General features: G+C 49.0%; 1 protein-coding gene across 1 annotated transcript in view; it reads left to right on the forward strand.

Moving 5' to 3' along the window:
- The window catches only part of PPP2R1A (protein phosphatase 2 scaffold subunit Aalpha), a 36,397-nt gene extending 15,172 nt beyond the window's left edge, over window positions 1-21,225 (forward strand). The window contains exons 3-15 of the mRNA XM_003807634.5: window positions 838-938; window positions 6,125-6,357; window positions 7,549-7,696; window positions 7,818-7,973; window positions 10,607-10,721; window positions 10,832-10,902; window positions 11,356-11,490; window positions 14,487-14,660; window positions 14,981-15,041; window positions 15,772-15,926; window positions 16,892-17,034; window positions 20,524-20,615; window positions 20,772-21,225. Of these exons, the coding sequence (XP_003807682.1) occupies window positions 838-938; window positions 6,125-6,357; window positions 7,549-7,696; window positions 7,818-7,973; window positions 10,607-10,721; window positions 10,832-10,902; window positions 11,356-11,490; window positions 14,487-14,660; window positions 14,981-15,041; window positions 15,772-15,926; window positions 16,892-17,034; window positions 20,524-20,615; window positions 20,772-20,788 (1,601 nt within the window). The 3' untranslated portion in view covers window positions 20,789-21,225. The remainder of the gene's footprint in view (window positions 1-837; window positions 939-6,124; window positions 6,358-7,548; window positions 7,697-7,817; window positions 7,974-10,606; window positions 10,722-10,831; window positions 10,903-11,355; window positions 11,491-14,486; window positions 14,661-14,980; window positions 15,042-15,771; window positions 15,927-16,891; window positions 17,035-20,523; window positions 20,616-20,771) is intronic.
- The last annotated feature ends 211 nt before the right edge of the window (window positions 21,226-21,436 follow it).

Genomic DNA, 21,436 nt, shown 5'->3' on the forward strand with positions numbered 1-21,436 from the left:
CGGCTGCTGGATTGCCATACACCCAACTTAAATGCAGGAGGTTTAAGTGCCAATAGATGCCAGGGATATTAGCAGCTTGTGCTGTGCAGAGATCAGCAGTTCCCACTGCCTCAGGGATGAGAGGATGGAGCTTAAGAGAGAGGCCTTTGGATGTGGGCATTAGGGACAGAATGGATTTTCCCTTCACATATTCATTCTTTCAGCAAACCTGAATTGCTGTCTGTCTGTGCTCAGCTCTGGCAGGAACTGGGGCACAGAGAGGAGCCAGTCCTGGGCTCGCTGATTATAGCCTATGTTAAGGATGTGGTAAAGGTGGCATGGAAGGAGAGAGAGACTGAGCCCAGAGAAGGTGTAGCGGACATCCTAGAAATCTTCCAAGAAGGGGCGGCTAAACTGAATCTCCAAGGATAAAAATAAATTTCTGGCAGAGGGAACAGTGCTGAGGGGAGAAGCTGGACCCCAAAAAAGCTCTCGTTGACCATGCTCTGCGCTTTATACACCTAGTCATATTTGCTCCTCACTGTAACCGTTGCTACGAGGGAGGGATGGTGAACACCATTTTACAGACGCAGAAGCTGGGACTCAGAGAGGTAGAATCACTCAGTCAGTGTTTCACACCCGCTAGAGGGCAGAAGCAGGACTTAGGGCTCTCTTATCCCAGCCAAGCCTGTACCTTAATATCTGTGTCAGCCCAGGTGGAGAGTGGGGAGCAAGTGGGCGGATGGAAGAACTGAGTGCTGACAGCCTGAGGAAGCAGAATGGAGTCCATGTGTTCTGAGCTTGGGCTGGGGTCAGAGTTGAGATGGGATAGTCACGAAGTCTGTCTTGGTTCCACAGATACCATCTATGATGAAGATGAAGTCCTCCTGGCCCTGGCAGAACAGCTGGGAACCTTCACTACCCTGGTGGGAGGCCCAGAGTACGTGCACTGCCTGCTGGTGAGTGGAAGGCAGGAAGTCCTCTTGCCCACCCCTTAGGGTCGGCCCATGGCCCTGCTGGCCTAGGGCAGGGAGGGGAGCGTGTCAGAGAGCGTGGGGATCACGTCAGAACAGCCGGGCCATGGACATCCGCTTTAATCCAGCAAGTCAGGAGTGGCTTTTAATATCGTGAACTCAGGGTGCAGTTATCATCCTTTCTGTTTAGTGGTCAGGTAGGTGCCCAGTGCCAGGCCTTACCTGGGATTCTACATACAGGGCTGTGGGTTTAGAGTCAGGTTGGGTTCTACTACTTATTTGCCGTGTGACTCGTAAGAGAATTACTTACCCTCTCTGTGCTGTACCTTTCTCATCTGCACAATGGGGTTATGAAAACCTTTTTAAATTATCTTGAAGAGCCCTAGCACAGTACTTGGCACTTAGTAGGTACTAACAGATGTTAACTGCAGTTGTCATTATTGTTGCTGTGACATCATATCCAGCCTTTGGGGTAGGAGGGATTCCCTGTTTATGGGTGAGCCACCTGGAGCACTGAGAGGTTAAGCGTCTCTTCAGATTGTATGGCTAGTAGATGGCAGAGCTGGGATTCTTGGTCTGTCCATTTGACTGTCTGCCAGGTCCCCACCCCACTGCCTGCCTGTGTGTCCCGTGCTAGGTGATGGCCAAGGACACAAAGATGGGCCAGATCCCAACAAGCAGCGTTGTTTGAGAGAAGATGATCTGGGAAGGCAGACCCTACAGGTTACCTAGTCCCCTGGTTTTCACTGTTCTCAGAGTGCTGGGCCGCTGCTGCTGCCTCTGCCTCTGCCCCACTCCCCCAGTGATTGTGTATTTCACTGTCGCTAGAGATACAATGTGGCACCGGCAGTTGATGGTGTATTAGTTAGCAGCAGCCTTTCTCCTAGCTCTAGTGGTGTATAAAGAATGGTGCTTATCATTGTTGGGATCTTGGGATTTGAGTCAATATAACAATTTGTTTTTTCCCAAACAGCATTATCTAAGGAAACTTGATAGTTACCATTAAATTCGGGTATCTCAGCCTTCATCTGGGCATATGTGTATAATTTGTGCGTATGGACACACAGAAAATTGTATACAAATAGATCGTTTCATACATTTTACACAAAACAGGGCTTAACATGAGCATGATGAGGTTTGGGGGCCAGCCTAGAAGGGATTCCTTGAATTTCACAAAATTGTCTGTAGCCCCTGCCTGGTATTTGTCAGGTGAACTTCTGAGCAGTGAATTCATAGCTTTCAGTAGCTTCTCAGAGGACTTAGGAGCAGAAGACATTATTTTTATGAAACCACAAGGCTTCAACAAGGGCCCCCAGGGTCTGCAACTGAGGTTGGGACTCAGGCTTGCTGTGGAGCTGGGCTGGGACCCAGGGATCCTTCTCCTACCTGGCCAGGGTCTCCCAACAGAACATTCTCAGTGAGGAAAGTCCCAGTCAAGCCACGCTTCCTTTTGGGAAGCAGTTCCCTGTGACCGATGTGCCTGACGTTCATGTCAGCCAGCAGACATATCCTGGGGCTGTCTGGGCCAGGCAGTGCTGGAAACCAGAATAGCTTGTGCTTGCTCGTTGCCTGCAGTGCACATCCCAAGAGCCTTACACAGTTGTATACTGATGTTAGCTGTATTGCCCAGATGAGGAAACTGAGGCACAGGCAGATTTAAGTGAATTGTCCGAGCTGGGAAGAGGCAGAGTCCAGATTCGATCCCAGGCCCCTAATTCTTAGCCACTCCTATGTGCTATCCTCAGAGGGCTCCTGGTTGCTTTCAGAGCTGTAAACAAGGGAGGCAGGGGGGTCCTTAAAACCCAGGGAAGGCGCCTAACCTGCTTAGGTGGGTTGGGAAGTTGTCAGGGAAGGCTTCCTGGAGGAGGTGGCTGTTAACCTGGATTTTGACAGGTTATAAGAAATAGAAAATGGCTTTGTGTAGTTTCTTCATTCCACAAACATTGAGCAAGGTCTCTAGGCTGTGGAAACCCAGAGATGTGTCAGACCCACTCCCGGCCCTCGCTCTCAGCAGTGATGAAATGGAATTAATTACAGAGACTCCTGTAGCTGCAGTGTAAGGATTGTTTTTTTGTTTGTTTGTTTTGTTTTTTTCCCGAGATGGAGTTTCACTCTTGCTGCACAGGCTGGAGTGCAGTGGCGCGATCTCGGCTCACTGCAACCTCTGCCTCCCAGGTTCAGGTGATTCTCCTGCCTCAGCCTCACGAGTAGCTGAGATTACAGGCGTGTGCCACCGCACCCACCTAATTTTTGCATTTTTAGTAGAGACGGGGTTTCACTTTGTTGGTCAGATTAGTCTCGGAATCCTGACCTCGGGTGATCCACCCACCCCGGCCTCCCAAAGTGCTAGGATTACAGGTGTGAGCCACCGTGCCTGGGTGTGAGGGTTGTTTCTGTGTCAGCAGCTCTTTTTATTTTTATTTTTCTTTGAGACAGAGTCTCGCTCTGTCACCCAGGCTGGAGTGCAGTGTTGTAATCTCAGCTCACTGCAGCCTCTGCCTCCCGGGTTCAAGTGATTCTCAAGCCTCAGCCTCCCAAGTAGCTGGGATTACAGGCACCCATCACCATGCCCGGATAATTTTTGTATTTTTTGTAGAGACAGGGTTTCACCATGTTGGCCAGGCTGGTCTAGAACTCCTGGCCTCAAATGATCACCTGCCTTGGCCTCCCAAAGTTCTGGGATTACAGGCGTGAGCCACCGCATCCGGCCAGCAGTTCCTAACTCTTTTGGAATTATGGATCCCTTTGAGAATCTGTTAAATTCTGGACCCTCTTCTTATAAAAGTACACAGGATTTTAGGCGGTTCACACTCTTCCCTACCCTGTGTGGTCTCCAGGTTTGAGAACCCTTGCCCCCAGACTTCACAGAGAGGCTTCACAGTAGTGAGTCTTCACTGTGCAAAGGCATCAATTGCAGTTTCTTAAATGTGTACCTTCCTGGGCCCTGCCTCCAGATATTCTGATTGTTTTGGTCCATGCTGGGATAGGCCTCCGGGTGATTCTGCTGCAGGGTGGTCAGGGATCATACTTTGAGAACTACTTCCTGCAGTAACCTACTCGAGAAGAGAACCTTGGCTTACATAATTACTGCTCAGCCTCTGTCCCAGGCCTCCTTATAACAGATTGCCGTAAGTTCCACCTGTAGTCACTTGGCAAGTGTTGATTGAGTACCTTCTCTGTGCCAGCCCAGGTGGTGGGAGAACTGAGGTGAACAACAGGAACTCTGTCCCTGCAGTATCCCAGTCACACCGCACCTATGGTCACACTCCCATGATACTGTCCTGAACCTGAGACGTCACGATAGCATGAGGACCTGTGACAGTGACATTACGCTGGCTTGCTTAGTATTACATTTTTCCTTTGAATCATTCATTGCAACTATTTTTAAATGCTATTTTTAAACATTTGTTTTTATTCTTAGTTTTACTGTAAAAATATACATAGAATGTGCTATTTTAATTATTTTAAAGTGTGTAGCTCTGTGGCAGTAGGTTTATTCACATTGTGCAGCCATTATCACCATCCATCTCCAGAATTTTTCACCTCCTCAAACTGAAATTCCAAACCCATTGGACATGAGCTCCCCCTTCCCTCTCCCCCAGCCCCTGGCAGCCACCGTAGGAGTTTGACTGTTCTAGATTCCTCATATAAGTGGAATCAGAAAATATTTGTCTTTATGACTATTAGCTAATTTCCCTTGGCATAACATCTTCAAGGTTCATCCATGTTGTAGCATGTGTTACATGAGACTTCTCACATACAAGACTCTTGAGTTTTTTTGAGGGCTGCATTTGGAAAACCAGATTTGCTTATTGCCAACTGCATTCTCCCATAGTGACAGTCCTTGGAGCTGGGGAGCACCTGCCCTCCCTGGGCTACATGCCCTCCAGGGTGCCACAGTGCCTGCCTCTTCCTATTCATGCCTCCTGCCACCCCTGCCTGTCACCTTGGCTGATGGCATCATTCTGTTACTTGACTGGGCCCTGGAGGCATTTCCATTTATGATTTTTTTTTTCCTGCTTTAAATACCTGTCAGCCCAAGTTGAATTTCAGATCAGAGACCTCCACACCTTTATTTGAACATATTGGGATAAGTTGAGTCTCCCTTCAGTAGGTCACTAATTAAGAGTTCCTGTCTTGTGCTAAGAGTGCTGCTGGGCTCTGGGGATACAGTGGAGAGCCAGTCGTATGTATCTGAAGGAGCGCAGTCATTCTAGGCCTACAGTAACAACCAGCGAGCAGTCCCGAGCCCCATAGTCCCCCAGAAACATGAGATCCCAATTCAGTCACCAGAGCTGTGTGTAACTGTTCATGGGAAGCTTAGGTCAGGTTTTCGATCCTGACCTGTAGCTATTACTAGCTTGGGCAAGCCAGGCTGTACCTCAGTTTTCTCTTCCTTTTTTTTTTTTTTTTTTCTTTTTGAGACGGAGTCTCGCTGTGTTGCCCAGGCTGGAGTGCAGTGGTGCGATCTCGGCTTACTGCAGCCTCTGCCTCCCGGGTTCAAGGATTCTTCTGCTTCAGCCTCCCGAGTAGCTGGGATTACAGGCGCGCACCACCACACCCAGCTAATTTTTTTGTACTTTTAGTAGAAACGGGGTTTCACCATATTGGCCAGGCTGGTCTTGAACTCCTGACCTCGTGATCCACCCGCTTCAGCCTCCCAAAGTGCTGGGATTACAGGCGTGAGCCACTGCGCCCGGCCCATTTTCTCTTCTTTAAAATCAGGACTTGCTTTATAGAATTCAGTGAGGAAGAACAAGCACCCCTGGTACAACACGGAGGTCCTGCCTAGTACACACAGTGAGTAAGATGTTCTACACAGTGTCAGTGATGATCATTGCACTTTGAGAGGCTAAGAACTTTCTCCTCAGAAAGCGACGTGTGTAATTTTAAGGTTCATGGACCCCAGTGAAACTCCTTCAAGGACCCCTAAATAAGAACCTTTGTGGAAGGCACGCTGACAGAGACCTTCTGCTGGCTGGCATGATGTTACGTTTTTCCTTTGAATCATTCATTGCAACCATTTTTAAAGGCTATTTTAATGAAGGTCGGGATGGGTAATAGGGAAGTTTTCTCTGAGGAGATGAGCCCATGATGGGGTGCAGGATGGGGCTCCAGGGCTGCGGATGGTGGAGAGGGAGTTGTCCAGTGACTTTGTGTTCTCACCACAGCCACCGCTGGAGTCGCTGGCCACAGTGGAGGAGACAGTGGTGCGGGACAAGGCAGTGGAGTCCTTACGGGCCATCTCACACGAGCACTCGCCCTCTGACCTGGAGGCGCACTTTGTGCCGCTAGTGAAGCGGCTGGCGGGCGGCGACTGGTTCACCTCCCGGACCTCGGCCTGCGGCCTCTTCTCCGTCTGCTACCCCCGAGTGTCCAGTGCTGTGAAGGCGGAACTTCGACAGTGAGTCTCTGCCTCCTTGGAAGCTCCAAGCTCCCATCTCAGCTCCAACCTTCTCTAAAGCCTCAGACTCCTTTCGGTCTAGCTGGGGCCCAAATGCCCCTGAACTCTCTCCACTCCCACTCCTGCTTACCACCTGATAGGCCACATCCTCGAGAGTTGGTCTCTGGACACGACCACGTGTCAGTTTACCCACCTCTGCCCCCTTGCTCACTTAGGAATTGAGATGATGACAGGTCCTCCTTCCCACTGGTTAATGTGAGGATTTAAAAGAATTATCACACATAAAGTGCTTAGAGCAAAATCTGGAACATAAAAACTTTCAGCAAATTACATCTGATGGTATCTCCAGCCTGTCCCAGGTCCAGTGCCTTTGGCAGATAAACCACCTCAGTTTTCAGCCTCCTGCTCCTCTACTTTGCAAACAATTGACCATCAAGCCCAGGTTTGAGCCTGACTCACTCCAGAACTCTGGTTTATGGCTGTACACTTGCTTAGATACTTACACTGGCCCCCACCGTCTTTGACCGAAGCAATTGCTGCTGAAAAATAAAGCCTTTCTGTGGCTCTAGACCTGCCTCTTAGTTAAGCAGTTTTTTGTTTGTTTGTTTTTTGAGATAGGATCTCGCTCTGTCATCCAGGCAGAAGTGCACTGGTGCAGTCATAGCCCACTGCAGCCTCAACCTCCTGGGCTCAAGCATTCCTCCTGCCTTAGCCTCTCAAATAGCTGGGACCACAGGTGTGCAACACCACGCTGGGCTCATTTTTTATTTTTGGCAGAGATGGGGTCTCACTATGTTGCTCAGGCTGGTCTTGAACTCCTGGGCTCAAGCAATCCTCCTGCCTTGGTCTTCCAAAGTGTTCAGATTACAGGTATGAGCCACTGTGCCTGGCTCGTTGGTTAAGCAATTTTTATGGGAATGATGTGATCGTCAGCACTTAGCATTGACTAGATTTATTATGCGCAATCTGCGAAGTGTCTCACACACATTATTTTCATTTAAACCTCATGCGGACCTGTGGGGTAGGTACTGTTACTATCAGCTCCATTTCATAGGGCTGGGAAGACAGAGGGGGTCATCACTTGCCCAAGGTCATTCAGCTAAAACCTGGACCCACACGACTGCAGAGTCTGTGCTTGCTCCTCTCTGCCATACTGCCTGCTGCCTCAGGATCCCCGTCCCCGACTCCCAGGTACTTCCGGAACCTGTGCTCAGATGACACCCCCATGGTGCGGCGGGCCGCAGCCTCCAAGCTGGGGGAGTTTGCCAAGGTGCTGGAGCTGGACAACGTCAAGAGTGAGATCATCCCCATGTTCTCCAACCTGGCCTCTGACGAGCAGGTGAGTTTTGCTTCCTGGCCCTCTGCTCTCCCGTCCTTCTGGTGGTTCCTACCCATGAAAGAGAATCCCAGAGCTCAGCAAGGCCTCTGCTGCCCTCCCACTGTTCCTCTCCTCTCCCCAGGACTCGGTGCGGCTGCTGGCGGTGGAGGCGTGCGTGAACATCGCCCAGCTTCTGCCCCAGGAGGATCTGGAGGCCCTGGTGATGCCCACTCTGCGCCAGGCTGCTGAAGACAAGTCCTGGCGCGTCCGCTACATGGTGGCTGACAAGTTCACAGAGGTAGATGAGCGACCGTTGACATTGTCCCACTGGTGGGGACACTGACACCCTCAGAAGGGAAGTGTATAGGAGCTGAGGTTTCCATTAGGCCGATGGAATCATTGGGCGTTTGAGCAGTAAGATCTCTATGATCATCTAACTGCGTCTCGCTTCATATGCCAATCCTGGTTGATTGACATGGCATCTTAAAGTGCTGCCTTGAGAAAGATTCTGAGGCTAAGTTAAGGCTACGTGGAGGAAAGTGCCACAGGAGCAGAGAAGGGTAGCACATGTGGGGTGTTCCTGACATAATCAAGCTGTCCTTTCACAAAGGGGAAGACAGCCCAAAAAGGTGGGGTTTTTTGGTGGTTTTTTTTTTTTTTTTGAGACGGAGTCTGTCGCCCAGGCTAGAGTGTTGTTGCCCAGCTGGAGTGTGGTGGCGCAATCTTGGCTCACTGCAACCTCTCCCTCCCGGGTGCAGGCAATTCTCCTGCCTCAGCCTCCTGAGGGACTGGGATTACAGATGCCCACCATGACACCCGGCTAGTTTTTGTATTTTTATTAGAGACGGGGTTTCACCATGTTGTTAGCCAGGCTAGTCTCAAACTCCTGACCTCAAGTGATCCGCCTGCCTTCATCTCCCAAAGTGCTGGGATTACAGGTGTTAGCCACCATGCCCAGCCCCGGAAAGTTTCATTAACTGATCAGAGTGACACTAACAGCCAGGCAGAAAGGGGACAAGACTCCAGGTCTGTGACTCTCAGGACAGCGCTCCTTCCACAGGGATCCAGATTGCCTCATCCCACAAACATGTTTGCTGAGCACCAGCTATTTGCTGGGCCAGTGAATTCGGCACATTCCTGGCCTTCGCGGAGCCAGGCAGTCTGAAGGGGAAGACTGACTTAGGGGAAATTTGATTATAAAGTGTCACAGGTGTGGGACAGACAGACAGATGTGGGGCCTTGGAAGCACTGAGGAGGGGTGGTGGTGTTACAGCTGGTTCTAGAAGATGAGTGGGTAAGAGCTAAGATAGGAACTTTGTTCCAGCCAGAGGACAAAGAACCCTGGGAGGCGAGAGCAAGTGCAAGCAGGAACATTCAGGCCTGATCTTGATGGCCCAGCCTGAGAGAAAGCAGGAGAGAGGGCAGGGTGGGATCAGAGAGGCCTTGAGTGCCACTCCACCCTGGGGCGCCCTTTGCCTTTAATTATGCTGGTTCCCACTGGCATTTGCGGGAAGGACTCAGAGCTTCAGAATAGCGTACCATCACCACAGTTAGGGAAGGTTCTTCCCATCCTTGTCTCCTGAGCTGCATAAACTGTGTCACACTGGGTCTTAGAATAAAAATTCCATGAGGGCAGGAATTTTAGGCTGTTAAACCAGTTCTTGGCACATAGTAGACATTCAGTAAATATTTGCAAGATGAATAAAAGGCAGTATTTTCCCAAGATATCATGAGGTCCTTCAAGATTTTTACTTGTTCATTCCCATCTTCATAATGAACTGTCCTGCTTCCTACCAGGTCTTCAGGAACCAGCTTTGCAGCAGGAGCCGTGTGTCTTTCCATGCCTGGTGCCATGAAACAGGCAGGGCCAAGCGTGCCTCCCTTTTTTTTTTTTTTTTAAAGACAGAGTCTCAGTCTTTTGCCCAGGCTGGAGTACGGTGGCACAAGCTCAGCTCACTGCAACCTCCACCTCCCAGACTCAAGTGATTCTCATGCCTTAGCCTCCTGAGTAGCTGGAATTACAGGTGTGCACCACCACACCCAGCTAATTTTGTATTTTTAGTAGAGATGGGGTTTCACCATGTTGGCCAGGCTGGTCTCGAATTCCTGGCCTCAAGTGATCCACCCACCTCGGTCTCCCAAAGCACTGGGATTACAGGTGTAAGCCACTGCGCCCAGCCCTAGAGTGCCTTCCTTTCTGTCAATCTTTATCGTTTTATTTTTATTTTGAGACAGGGTCTCACACCATGACCCAGGCTGGAGTGCAGTGGCACAGTCACGGCTCACTGCAGCCTTGACCTCCGGGGCTCAGGTGATCCTCCCACTTCAGCCTTCTGAGTAGCTAGGACGACAGGTGCCTGCCCCCACACCCGGCTAATTGTTTTGTTTTTTGTAGAGTCAGGGTTTCACTGTGTTGCCCGGGCTGGTCTTGATCTCTGGGACTCCCGCGATCTGTCCACCTCAGCTTCCCAAAGTGCTGGGATTATAGGCATGAGCCACCGCACTTGGCCTATTGTTTTATTTTCATTACAAAAGTAATTCGTGCTTCTGGTAACAGATCTTTAAGAAATACAGCCATATATAAATCAAAAAGTTGCAGTCACTATATTATTTGAATGTTTTTGAATCAGGTAACAGAAAACTTAACCTCAGTAGCCTGAATAATATGGAAATGTGTTATTTTTAATGCTGACAACACTGTGAGGTAGGTGCCCTTGCAGTCCTCATTTTTCTTCGGAAGCAGAAGAGGCTCAGCGAGGTGAAGAGCCTTGCCCTGGGGCCAGACTTGGCACTCGAATTAGATTTTAGCACTGCTTCCAAGGCCCACGCTTTGTCCCCTAATTCTGGTGCCTTCACTTTGATTTTGGCTTCCTTAGCCCAGAGTAAACTGCCAGCCCCTCTCACTGTCCCCCTCCTCCTTCCTGTCTGCAGCTCCAGAAAGCAGTGGGGCCTGAGATCACCAAGACAGACCTGGTCCCTGCCTTCCAGAACCTGATGAAAGACTGTGAGGCCGAGGTGAGGGCCGCAGCCTCCCACAAGGTCAAAGGTTGGTGCTGGCAGCTGGAACACAGCAAGTGGGGTGGGTATCCGAGGGGCTGGAGGTGGAACTAGCACATCAGGTCTCACTTCCCTTTGCCTCCCTCTCCCTGCCCACAGAGTTCTGTGAAAACCTCTCAGCTGACTGTCGGGAGAATGTGATCATGTCCCAGATCTTGCCCTGCATCAAGGTAACAGAGAGTTTGATGGGAGGAACCAAGTGGATCCGAGCCTGCCAAAAAGAGGGGCTGGAGACAAGGCTTTGGGGATAGTCAGCTGCAAACTAGGTTCCCAGCCCTCTGGAACCAGGCAGCTCTTGGGTTTCAAGCAGTTAGGGGTCCTGACTGCAGCTTGAGGCTGACCTTAAAGGTGGAAGTACTTTCTAGAACCTCAGACGTCACTGAGTCCTCTCATTCACAGGGTTTTGGGGTTGGAGTGGGGGCTGCTGAGAGCAGGGGTCATTGAACTCTAAGTAGGTGGTACTCATAAGGAATAGTGATTTCCCCTGTACCCTAAGTCATCCCCTGCTCTATGAATGAGAGGGGCAGAAGCAGGTTATTGTCTCTTAGGAGTTGGCATCTGCTTGGCCACTTGCTGCTGCAGGGGTTGCACTGACCCCTGTGCCTACCTCTTCTCTCTCCCAGGAGCTGGTGTCCGATGCCAACCAACATGTCAAGTCTGCCCTGGCCTCAGTCATCATGGGTCTCTCTCCCATCTTGGGCAAAGACAACACCATCGAGCACCTCTTGCCCCTCTTCCTGGCTCAGCTGAAGGATGAGGTAAGGGCGCCAGGATCTCAGCTCTGGGTTTGTGGAGGGGACAGGTGGGTCTTCCTAGATTGCTAGGGTTTACCTACATTGACCAGGAATCTGCTGATATCTCAACAAACATCCAGATCTTTGCTGAGTTGCATGTTTGTGGGCATAGCTGTGTGTTCATGCATTCATTCCTCCAGGCACTCTTCATGAGGCCTTTCCTGGACATGGAGGATATGAAAAATAGAAATTTAAAGTTTTTATTTATGGCCAGGCGCGGTGGCTCACGCCTGTAATCCCAGCACTTTGGGAGGCTGAGGCGGGTGGATCACCTGAGGTCACGAGTTCGAGACCAGCCTGGCCAACATGGTGAAACCTCGTGTCTGCTAAAAATGCAAAAATTAGCCAGGCATGGTGGCGAGTGCCTGTAATCTCAGCTACTCGGGCAGCTGAGGCAGGAGTATCACTTGAACTCAGGAGGCAGAGGTTGCAATGAGCCAAGATTGCACCACTGCACTCCAGCCTGGACAACAGAGCAAGACTCTCTCTCAAAAAAAAAAAATTATTTATTTATGTTTTGAGATAGGGTCTTGCTCTGTTGCCCACACTGCAGTGCAGTGATGTGATCATGGTCTACTGCAGCCTCCACCTTCCAGGCTCAAGTGATCCTCCCACCTTAGCCTCCCAAGTAGCTGGGACTACAGGCAAGAGCCACCACATCTAGATAATTTTTAAAAACATTTTCCATAGAGACAAGATATTATGTTGCCCAGGTTGGTCTTGAACTCCTGATCTCAAGCAGTCCTCCTGCCTTGGCCTCCAAAGGCCTGGGATTATAGGCGTGAGCCGCCGCCCCCAGCCTAGAATAAGAGTTTTGATCCTCAAAAGCCTTCAGAGACTGGCAGTGGAGAGAGACAGGCAGTCCCATGATGCCATTAAGGTGTTACAGGTGCTGTTAAGGATGAGTTCATGTTTTTTAGGGTTTAGGCTAAGGTGCTGTAATATAGACCCCAGAATCCATTCTGGCTTAAATTAGGTGGTGGATTTTTTTTCTCTCTCTCATAACAGTCTAGGACGAGATTCCTCACCTGTGCTTGCACCCCATACACCCATTGGCCAGGAGGGTCACGTGACCACACCCAGCAGTTCAGGTTGCCTGTATTACAAAGGATGAGAGGTGGTGCTGGGTGGTGACTGGAGAGATCATCAGGGTGACCACTGGGGAAGGAGTTTGGACTTGACTGTGGGCAAGCGGAAGAGCCAGAATAGAGTTGGTGTTAGAAGGCACCCTGAGGCTTATGTGAAGGAAAGATTGAAGTGAGGCGGCCAGCAGCGGTGTAGGGAGACCAAACCAGAGGCTGTGGGAGTCTGGAAGGCTGAGGCTAGACTAAGTGGTATGTAGAGATGAGGCTGCAGTGATACGGAAGGATTCAAGATTGTTCAGGAGGCAGAAGGGACCACGTGGTGGTTTTGGCCTTGGTGGTGAGAAACTGGGCAGATGGTGCAATTGTTTGCTGGTGTGTGACATCTTTGTTCCCAAAAGCCTCAGTCTTTCTTCCCCATCCCCTTCTTTCTTTTTTATACACAGGCGCCCACACAGTCTGCTAGAAAGTTGGAGGAAATACTGTAACAGAAAGTACTGCATCACATTTCAGTCCCCCATGCCCCTAAAAGTTACGTTATTCAATTCTGTTACAGTGGAGTAATCTCTTAGCCCCAGAATTACAGTCAATTTTTAATGCATTGAAAAGAGTGCGCTATTTTTAATATATTTTTTGTTCTTTTTGTTTTTCCCTATTAGTGGGTGATTAACTGTACTGTTTTTAATCAGTTAATTACGTCAGTTGCTAAAAGTCTGAATCTTCATTAATGTTCATGACGAATTTTATGACTTAAGTAATTTATCTGAGTTATGCTTCACATGCACAGAGTTTTTATAATCATTTTATAGATATTAATACAATTTATATTTGTTTTTGATGCTTTAATGGGTATAATTTGGCAGGTGAGAGCCCCTCAAGTTGTCTGCTATGTCATTTCACACCTCTCCAGCGTTTTGGGGATCATTTTGCCTCTGGCATGAGGGAAGGATCCAGGCTCAGCCCAGTTTGAAGGCAAGCCCATATGTGCTGCAAGTGTGCTAGGACTGGAGCATTTTTTGCTCCAGTTTCACCTTCAGCAAGCACTATATGGCAATCATGTGCTGGCAGCCAGCCTGTCTCAGGGCAGCTTCTCTTAGAAGAAAAGAACCAGCATGGTTTTCTTGGTGTGAGGAATTCATCTGACTTATATTTGAGATTTCCATTTTAGATTTATAAACTTTACATTTTGACTCTCACCAGAATTTATAAACTTGTCTAAATGAAAAAGGCTACCTTTTTACTGGTGCACCAAAAAGAAGTCTTTTTAAATGGGTGAGGTATAGTCTCTGAGCCTTCTCTTCTCACGCACATGTTCAGCAGCTTGAGGCTCACACAGCAAGGGCTGGAGCTGGGCAAGGGCCAGTCCTATTCTCAGAATGTGCAGGGTTTCAACAGCCCAAGCCTGCCAGGCTTGTTCACTTGGTTATTGATTCATTTCAGTGCTCCTTTATTTATTTATTTAGACTAAAATAGTTTTAATAAGGAAATAGTTTTCTTCCTTCCCTTCTCCCATGTTGTGGATTGATATCCAGGAAGGAACCCTTGTTAGCAAGCAGCGGAGCTAGGATTAGAAGAATCATGTCTGCCTGTTTTTTCCAGGGTGCTGTATTTTCCTACTGTGATTCTTAAAGTCCTTTGAAAATGGATAAACATTTCTTGTGATACTATTGTAAGGTTTAAAAATCTGCTTAAGTTAGTGATCCATGCTGCTTGCTTTTTGTGTGCCGTTAATGTGTTCCCAGAACGGGGAGCTGGGCTTGGACAGGAGTAGTCCCTCGGGAGATGTCCATAAAAGTTGATGCAGCTGAGCTCTTTCCATCCTGTCCTGGGTTGCTGTGTGCATTGCATTCTCTCAGAATCCTTCTTTCCTCTCCTCAGTGCCCTGAGGTACGGCTGAACATCATCTCTAACCTGGACTGTGTGAACGAGGTGATTGGCATCCGGCAGCTGTCCCAGTCCCTGCTCCCTGCCATTGTGGAGCTGGCTGAGGACGCCAAGTGGCGGGTGCGGCTGGCCATCATTGAGTACATGCCCCTCCTGGCTGGACAGCTGGTGAGTGAGGAGGCCTTGGGGCCAGGCAGTGCTGCCTCAGGGGAGGTGCAGTATGTCCAGGGCTGTGATGGGGAAACGGGGCTTTGAAGGCTTAGTGGAGGCTGTGACAACTGCCTGGGGAGTTGAAGGAAGGGACCCAGGAAATGGGGCCTTAAAAGATGCATTGGATTCAAAGAGAGGAGGGAAAGGAGCACCTCAGACAAAGTTGAGAAGTGTCCGGTCTTTCTAGGGTGGGTATAGGTTCCGTGGGATGTGGCTAGCAGCTCCCCCTGTTTGCTCTCCTGGAACGCTTACCTTGGAACCCTTGGTTTCTCATGTAGGGAGTGGAGTTCTTTGATGAGAAACTTAACTCCTTGTGCATGGCCTGGCTTGTGGATCATGGTGAGTACCTTCACAGGAGCAGCAAGAGGAGATGGGAGCTCCAGAAAGGCAGGATGGATTGGCTGGGGCTGTGGCGGGCAGTGGAGGAGGCTAGAGTCACTCCCCACGCCGCTGGATGCTCGTATGGACCAGCTCACATGCTTGTTAGAGTCCTAGAGAAGTGTTGAGTGGGAGGAGGATGAAACAGATCACCCAGGGGTTGCCTGGTATAGTGGAGAGCCAGAGGGCCACTGAGCAGCCAGACCAGGGTTTTGAATCCTGCCCTTGGGGCTGTCAGATCTAAAACAAGTCACCTGCTGTCTTTGAATGAGCCCCACACTCATTCTTTGAAACTTCTTATTCTGGTCCCTTGGGGCCATTATGAGAATGGCTCATTGTTTACACTAAGAGAGGTAAAAAATAAAAGGTATTATTTATCTCTGTGAAGCCCTGTTTGAAGTAATAAGTGCCACATAATTTAGGCAAATCACTTCTTAGAGCCTTAGTTTGCCCATCTGTAAAATGAAGCCAGTAGTGGAACCTACCTCTTGGAGTGGCTGAAAAGATACTGTATAAAAAAAAAACAGTTACTAGATATAGCACATAGTAAGTCCTTTTTTCTCTCTTTGGCTCACATGCAGCCTGGCACCTAGGGGCTGCTTTGTAAGCCATGGTGAATGTGACCTACATTTTGCCCACATCAGTTCTTCACCTCCAAATCCCTGTCTCTCTCACCCTCACCCTTCTGCAGTATATGCCATCCGCGAGGCAGCCACCAGCAACCTGAAGAAGCTAGTGGAAAAGTTTGGGAAGGAGTGGGCCCATGCCACAATCATCCCCAAGGTCTTGGCCATGTCCGGAGACCCCAACTACCTGCACCGCATGACTACGCTCTTCTGCATCAATGTGAGCCTTCCACCTGCCTGCTGGCCCATCCCTAGGGAACTGGAGCGCATGGGAGAGGAGGGATGCTAGAGGGTTCCCCAAGGGAGACACCTGGCTTGGGAATGGAGACATGGAGTGCATCTTCTATCCAGAGATGAGTCCTTGGGGAACTGCAGGCAAGGGGGTGGGGCTCCCAGGGTCAGGGTCATAGGGCCTCTGGGACTGGGGACTTGGATGGTGAGGGACCCAGGGCCTGGGAGACTTGACCTGTTGGAGCAGCGATCTCAAGCTTTATGAGCACCCCTCTCCTTCCCTGAGAAATGTGTGTCTCTATCTGTGGTGCGTTGGGTGAGTGTATGGGCTCTAGGTCAGACCTAGTTTTAAATTCTGGTGCTGCCATATATTAGCTATGGACCTTGGATAGTTACCTAACTGATGCTTTGGTGTTCTCATTTGTAAAGAATTCATACTGGTAATCACAGCCTGGTGAGCGTGAAGATTAATCAGGTTATACACGCACAGGGCTTAGAACAGTTATGCTACAGATAGGAAGTGCTCCTGTCTATTTGCTTTTCCTACGATTATAATTATCTCATGTACTACTTATTTATGTGTAAACCATACACAGGGCTAGAAAGGAAGGGATTTAAAAATAAATATAACTAAGTGTTCTGATCATTTCTTCCCACGCCACTCTCTGGAGAGCATTGCTTTAAGGAGGGATCCTAGGGCTTGGTAATTAAGGTCGATCTCCAGAATAATTAAGGGAAGCCTGAGGACAGAGAAACTGGGACATCGCAGAATGGAGACATGGTGTTAGGATGGTGTTAGTGGAGTTGGGAGATTCACTCCACTAACTGAGTCACCCGTATTGCTCAGCTTCTGTGGGGCCTGATGATCACCAGAGTGGCCTGGTCAGAGGCAGCAGGAAATGAGAGTTAGCCAGGAGCTTTGCATACTCACCCCTGCCACTCACTGGCCCCCAGGTGCTGTCTGAGGTCTGTGGGCAGGACATCACCACCAAGCACATGCTACCCACGGTTCTGCGCATGGCTGGGGACCCGGTTGCCAATGTCCGCTTCAATGTGGCCAAGTCTCTGCAGAAGATAGGGCCCATCCTGGACAACAGGTGAGGTCTGGATACTCCCCCACACACTGGCAGGGGCTTCTTGTGGGCACCTTAATCTTAGACCTTTGAAGGTAGAGCCCAGGGTCAGAGGCCTGGCAGCGCTTCTTGCTTGCTGTGTGACCTTGGCTCCCTTCCCTTCTCAAGGTGTGTTTTCTCAACTGTAAAATGAACATCACAGCATGAAATAGAAAGAGGGGGTGATGGGCTGGCAGTCCTGTATACTAGCAACAAGTCATTAGAAAATGAAATCACCTTATGTTTTATATGTAAGTATGTGTATAATTTATAATTGCACCAAAAATATCAAATAGCCAGGAATAAATTCAATGAAAGATGTGTATGTAACACCTGTAGTGTAAACTGTAAAACACTAATGTGAGAAATTAAAGCAGACCTGACCAAGGTGGGCGGATCAGTTGAGGTCAGGAGTTCACGACCAGCCTGGCCAACATGGCGAAACCCCGTCTCTAGTAAAAATACAAAAAATTAGCCGGTGCGGTAGCACGCACCTGTAATCCTAGCTATTTGGGAGCCTGAAGGCAAGAGAATCGCTTGAATCCAGGAGGGGGAGGTTGCAGTGAGCTGAGATCATGCCACTGCACTCCAGCCTGGGCGATAGAGCGAGACTGTCTCAAAAAAAATTAAAGCAGACCTACATAATATTCACGGATGGGACAGTTCCCCGAACTCATCTTTAGATTCAGTATAAGCCCAATAATCTTAACAGGTTCTTTAGTGGAAAATTGACATTCTAATGAACAAAGTTGTCTGATTTATACTACCAGAGACGAAGACTTATGACACCACAGTAATTAAAATAGATGTGAACACAAGCATATTTAAATCGCCCAATAGAATGGAATCAAGGGTACAGAAACAGTCCCACATGTGTTTAACAGTAGGCACCTCTGCAGTTCAGTGGAGAAACGTATGTTTTTTAAAAAACATAGCTGAGTCAATTTGATATCCACGTAGGAATAAAAGAAGTCTCGCCTCAATGCATAAACAAATTAATTTGAGATGACAGACCAGAACCAGAAAGATTTTAAAAAATAAAGGACCTAGAAGAAAATGTAGGAAAATATCTTCTTGAGTTAGCGTAGGCACAGATTTGTTAAACAGCAAACCAGAGGAAGTGATGGGTAAGTTGACCCTCTGTAAAATGTAACACTATTTCTCAAAAGACAGCATTTTGAGAGTAAAATGCAAGCCACTGACTGGAGGAAGATGTTTTAATATATGTTTCTGAGAAAGGACTCATCCACAATACCTGTCTACAAATCAGGCAAGACAAGAAAGAGTTGGGGAAAAAGACTTGAATAGGCACTTGAAAAAGGATCTCCAAATAGCCAGTAAGCATATGACAAGGGCGTTCAGCATCATTAGCCTTCAGGAAAATGCAAATTAAATCTCAGTGACATATGACTACACACCTCCCAGAACAGCCAACATTAAAAAAGACTCAGTGGTGCAAATGGTGAAGACATAGAAGAGCTGGAACTCTCATCCATTGCACGTGGGGCTGTACATTTAGGGTTTGATCACTCTGAAAACGGGAGTGGATCTGGAGTGGAATTTGGTGAAGCTTGTTATACAAACAGCCTGTGAAACAGCCCTTCCACTCCTGGGTCTCTATCCAGGAGAAATGAGTGCTGTTTCTGTCAGAAGAATGTTCATGGTAGCTTTATTCATAGTAGCCATAAAAACGGAAACAACCTCCATGTCTGTCCACAGTAGAGTAGATAAATTTTAGTTCATTCAAACAGTGGAAAACTATTCAGCAATGACGAAACAAATACCTGCTATAAGCAGCAACAGGTGACTCTCACAGATACCATGTTGAGTGAGGAGCCAAAACCAAGAAAACACACCATTTATGTCAAGTTCAGAAACAGGCAGAATGAAGGAATCGAGATGATGGAAGTAAGAATAGTGGTTATTTGGGGAGAACAGGGAACTGTCAACTGAAAGTGGGGGACCCACAACTGCAGATTTCTCTTTCTGTCTGTTCCAGAACACAACCTCAGCTTTCGTTTCTCTCCGAAGTCCTCCTCCGTTTTCCAAAACAATTGACTCTTGGTGCAGGCGGATTTCCCTGGGCCCCGTAGATGAGAGTGGATGCCTCCTCTGGGCTCCTGGAGGACCAGGAACTTCCCCTTGGGGCCACTTACCACTCCCCTCTTACGTACCAGTTTGGTCTCTTCCTCCTGGCCCGGGTGCCTCATGGCAGAAATCAAGAGTGATTTAGCTCCGTATTCACTCCTAATACATTGTAGGCCTCAGTGAATATGTGTGAAATCAATGAAAGATACCCATTTGCTGGGCCTCAGAGACTTGGGGGTTCTGAGATTCTGTTCCACTTTCCCAGCCTGCTCTGATCTCCCTGTTTGGGGCCCCAGAGAAGTCTGTCCTTGTTTATCATACTTGTGACCTTTAAGTAATTGGTTGATTGGTTGGTTGGTTTTTTGCAGTTTGTTTGGTTTTCCTTTGAGGCAGAATCTCGCTCTGTCGCCCAGACTGGAGTACAGTGGTGCGATCTCGGCTCACTGCAACCTCTGCCTCCTGGGTTCAGGCAGTCCTTGTGCCTCAGCCTCTCAAGTAGCTGGGATTACAAGTGTGCACCACCATGCTTGGCTAATTTTTGTACTTTGAGTAGAGACGGGGGTTTTCCCATGTTGTCCAGGCTGGTCTTGAACTCCTGGCCTCAAGTGGTCTGCCCACCTTGGCATCCCAAAGTGCTAGGATTACAGGCGTGAGCCCCTGTGCTCGGCCCTGATTTTACCTTTTTTTTTTTTTTTTTTTTTTTGAGACGGAGTTTCGCTCTTGTTGCCCAGGCTGGAGTGCAATGGTGCAATCTTGGCTCACCACAACCTCCGCCTCCCAGGTTCCAGCGATTCTCCTGCCTCAGCCTCCCAAGTAGCTGGGATCACAGGCGTGCACCACTGCGCCCTGCTAATTTTGTGTTTTTAGTAGGGACAGGGTTTCTCCATGTTGGTTTGGCCAGGCTGGTCTCAAACTCCCAACCTCAGATGATCCACCCACCTTGGCCTCCCAAAATGCTGGGATTACAGATGTGAGCCACCACGTCCGGCCTGATTTTACTTTTAATTGACACATAATTTTACATATTTATGGGGGTATAGTAGTGTTTCAATAATGTGTGCAAATGTGTAATGATCAAATTAGGATAATTAGCATATCTATCACCTTAAATGTTTACTGTTTCTTTGTGATGAGAACATTCAAAATCTTCTCTTATAGCTGTTTTGAAATAATGCAAAATATTATTATTAACTATGGTCACCCTCCTGTGCAGTGATCAGAGATTTCTAATTCCTGTGTGTGCCCTGGATTCTTGAGACTCCTCCCACCTTGGGTTTGGTGTGTCCGTGTCTGTGTACACTCTCTTGCCCAAGAGCCCTGTGCCCACCTGTTGCCCCAGTCCATCCTGGCTCACCCTCTCTCTCCCTGTCTCCTTTCGCTTTCCAGCACCTTGCAGAGTGAAGTCAAGCCCATCCTAGAGAAGCTGACCCAGGACCAGGATGTGGACGTCAAATACTTTGCCCAGGAGGCTCTGACTGGTAAGACCTAGAAAGCACGGAGCCCTAGCAGGAGGGTGGACTTTGAGGACAGGCGCTGGGCCTGCGGGCAGCAGCTTCTGGGAGGGGGAGGTACCATGGCATTGTGGGCAGAGAGAGGGCTCTGGTTCTGATTCTTGCCTGTTCCTGTTTTCCTAGTTCTGTCTCTCGCCTGATGCTGGAAGAGGAGCAAACACTGGCCTCTGGTGTCCACCCTCCAACCCCCACAAGTCCCTCTTTGGGGAGACACTGGGGGGCCTTTGGCTGTCACTCCCTGTGCATGGTCTGACCCCAGGCCCCTTCCCCCAGCACGGTTCCTCCTCTCCCCAGCCTGGGAAGATGTCTCACTGTCCACCTCCCAGCGGGCTAGGGGACCACGGGGTTGGACAGGACAGTGACCTTGGGAGGAAGGGGCTACTCCGCCCACGTCGGGGAGAGATGTGAGCATCCCGGGTCACTGGATCCTGCTGCTGTAATGGGAACCCCTCCCCCATTTACTTCTCCACCTCCCGTCCTCCCCCTCATTGGTTTTTTTTTGTGTGTCAACTGTGCCGTTTTTATTTTATTCCTTTTATTTTCCCCCTTTTCACAGAGAAATAAAGGTCTAGAAGTAGTCGGTCCTCTGGCCTTAGTCATCAGCATGGAGGAGGGGGCACCACCCCAGAGCCACAACATCTGCGCTTTTCTCTGGAGAAGATCTTGTTACAGGACCCATTATACCCCTATGTCCCGAAAGAATTCTCTGGGGATCCCCCCAGGAGTGCTGCTGGCCTTCGGGGTAGAGGGTCCACGAGGTGCTCTGGGTGGTGTCCTGTAGTGCAGTT

Source organism: Pan paniscus, chromosome 20 (assembly GCF_029289425.2).
Source record: "Pan paniscus chromosome 20, NHGRI_mPanPan1-v2.0_pri, whole genome shotgun sequence".
In the NCBI taxonomy this organism is placed as follows: domain Eukaryota; kingdom Metazoa; phylum Chordata; class Mammalia; order Primates; family Hominidae; genus Pan; species Pan paniscus.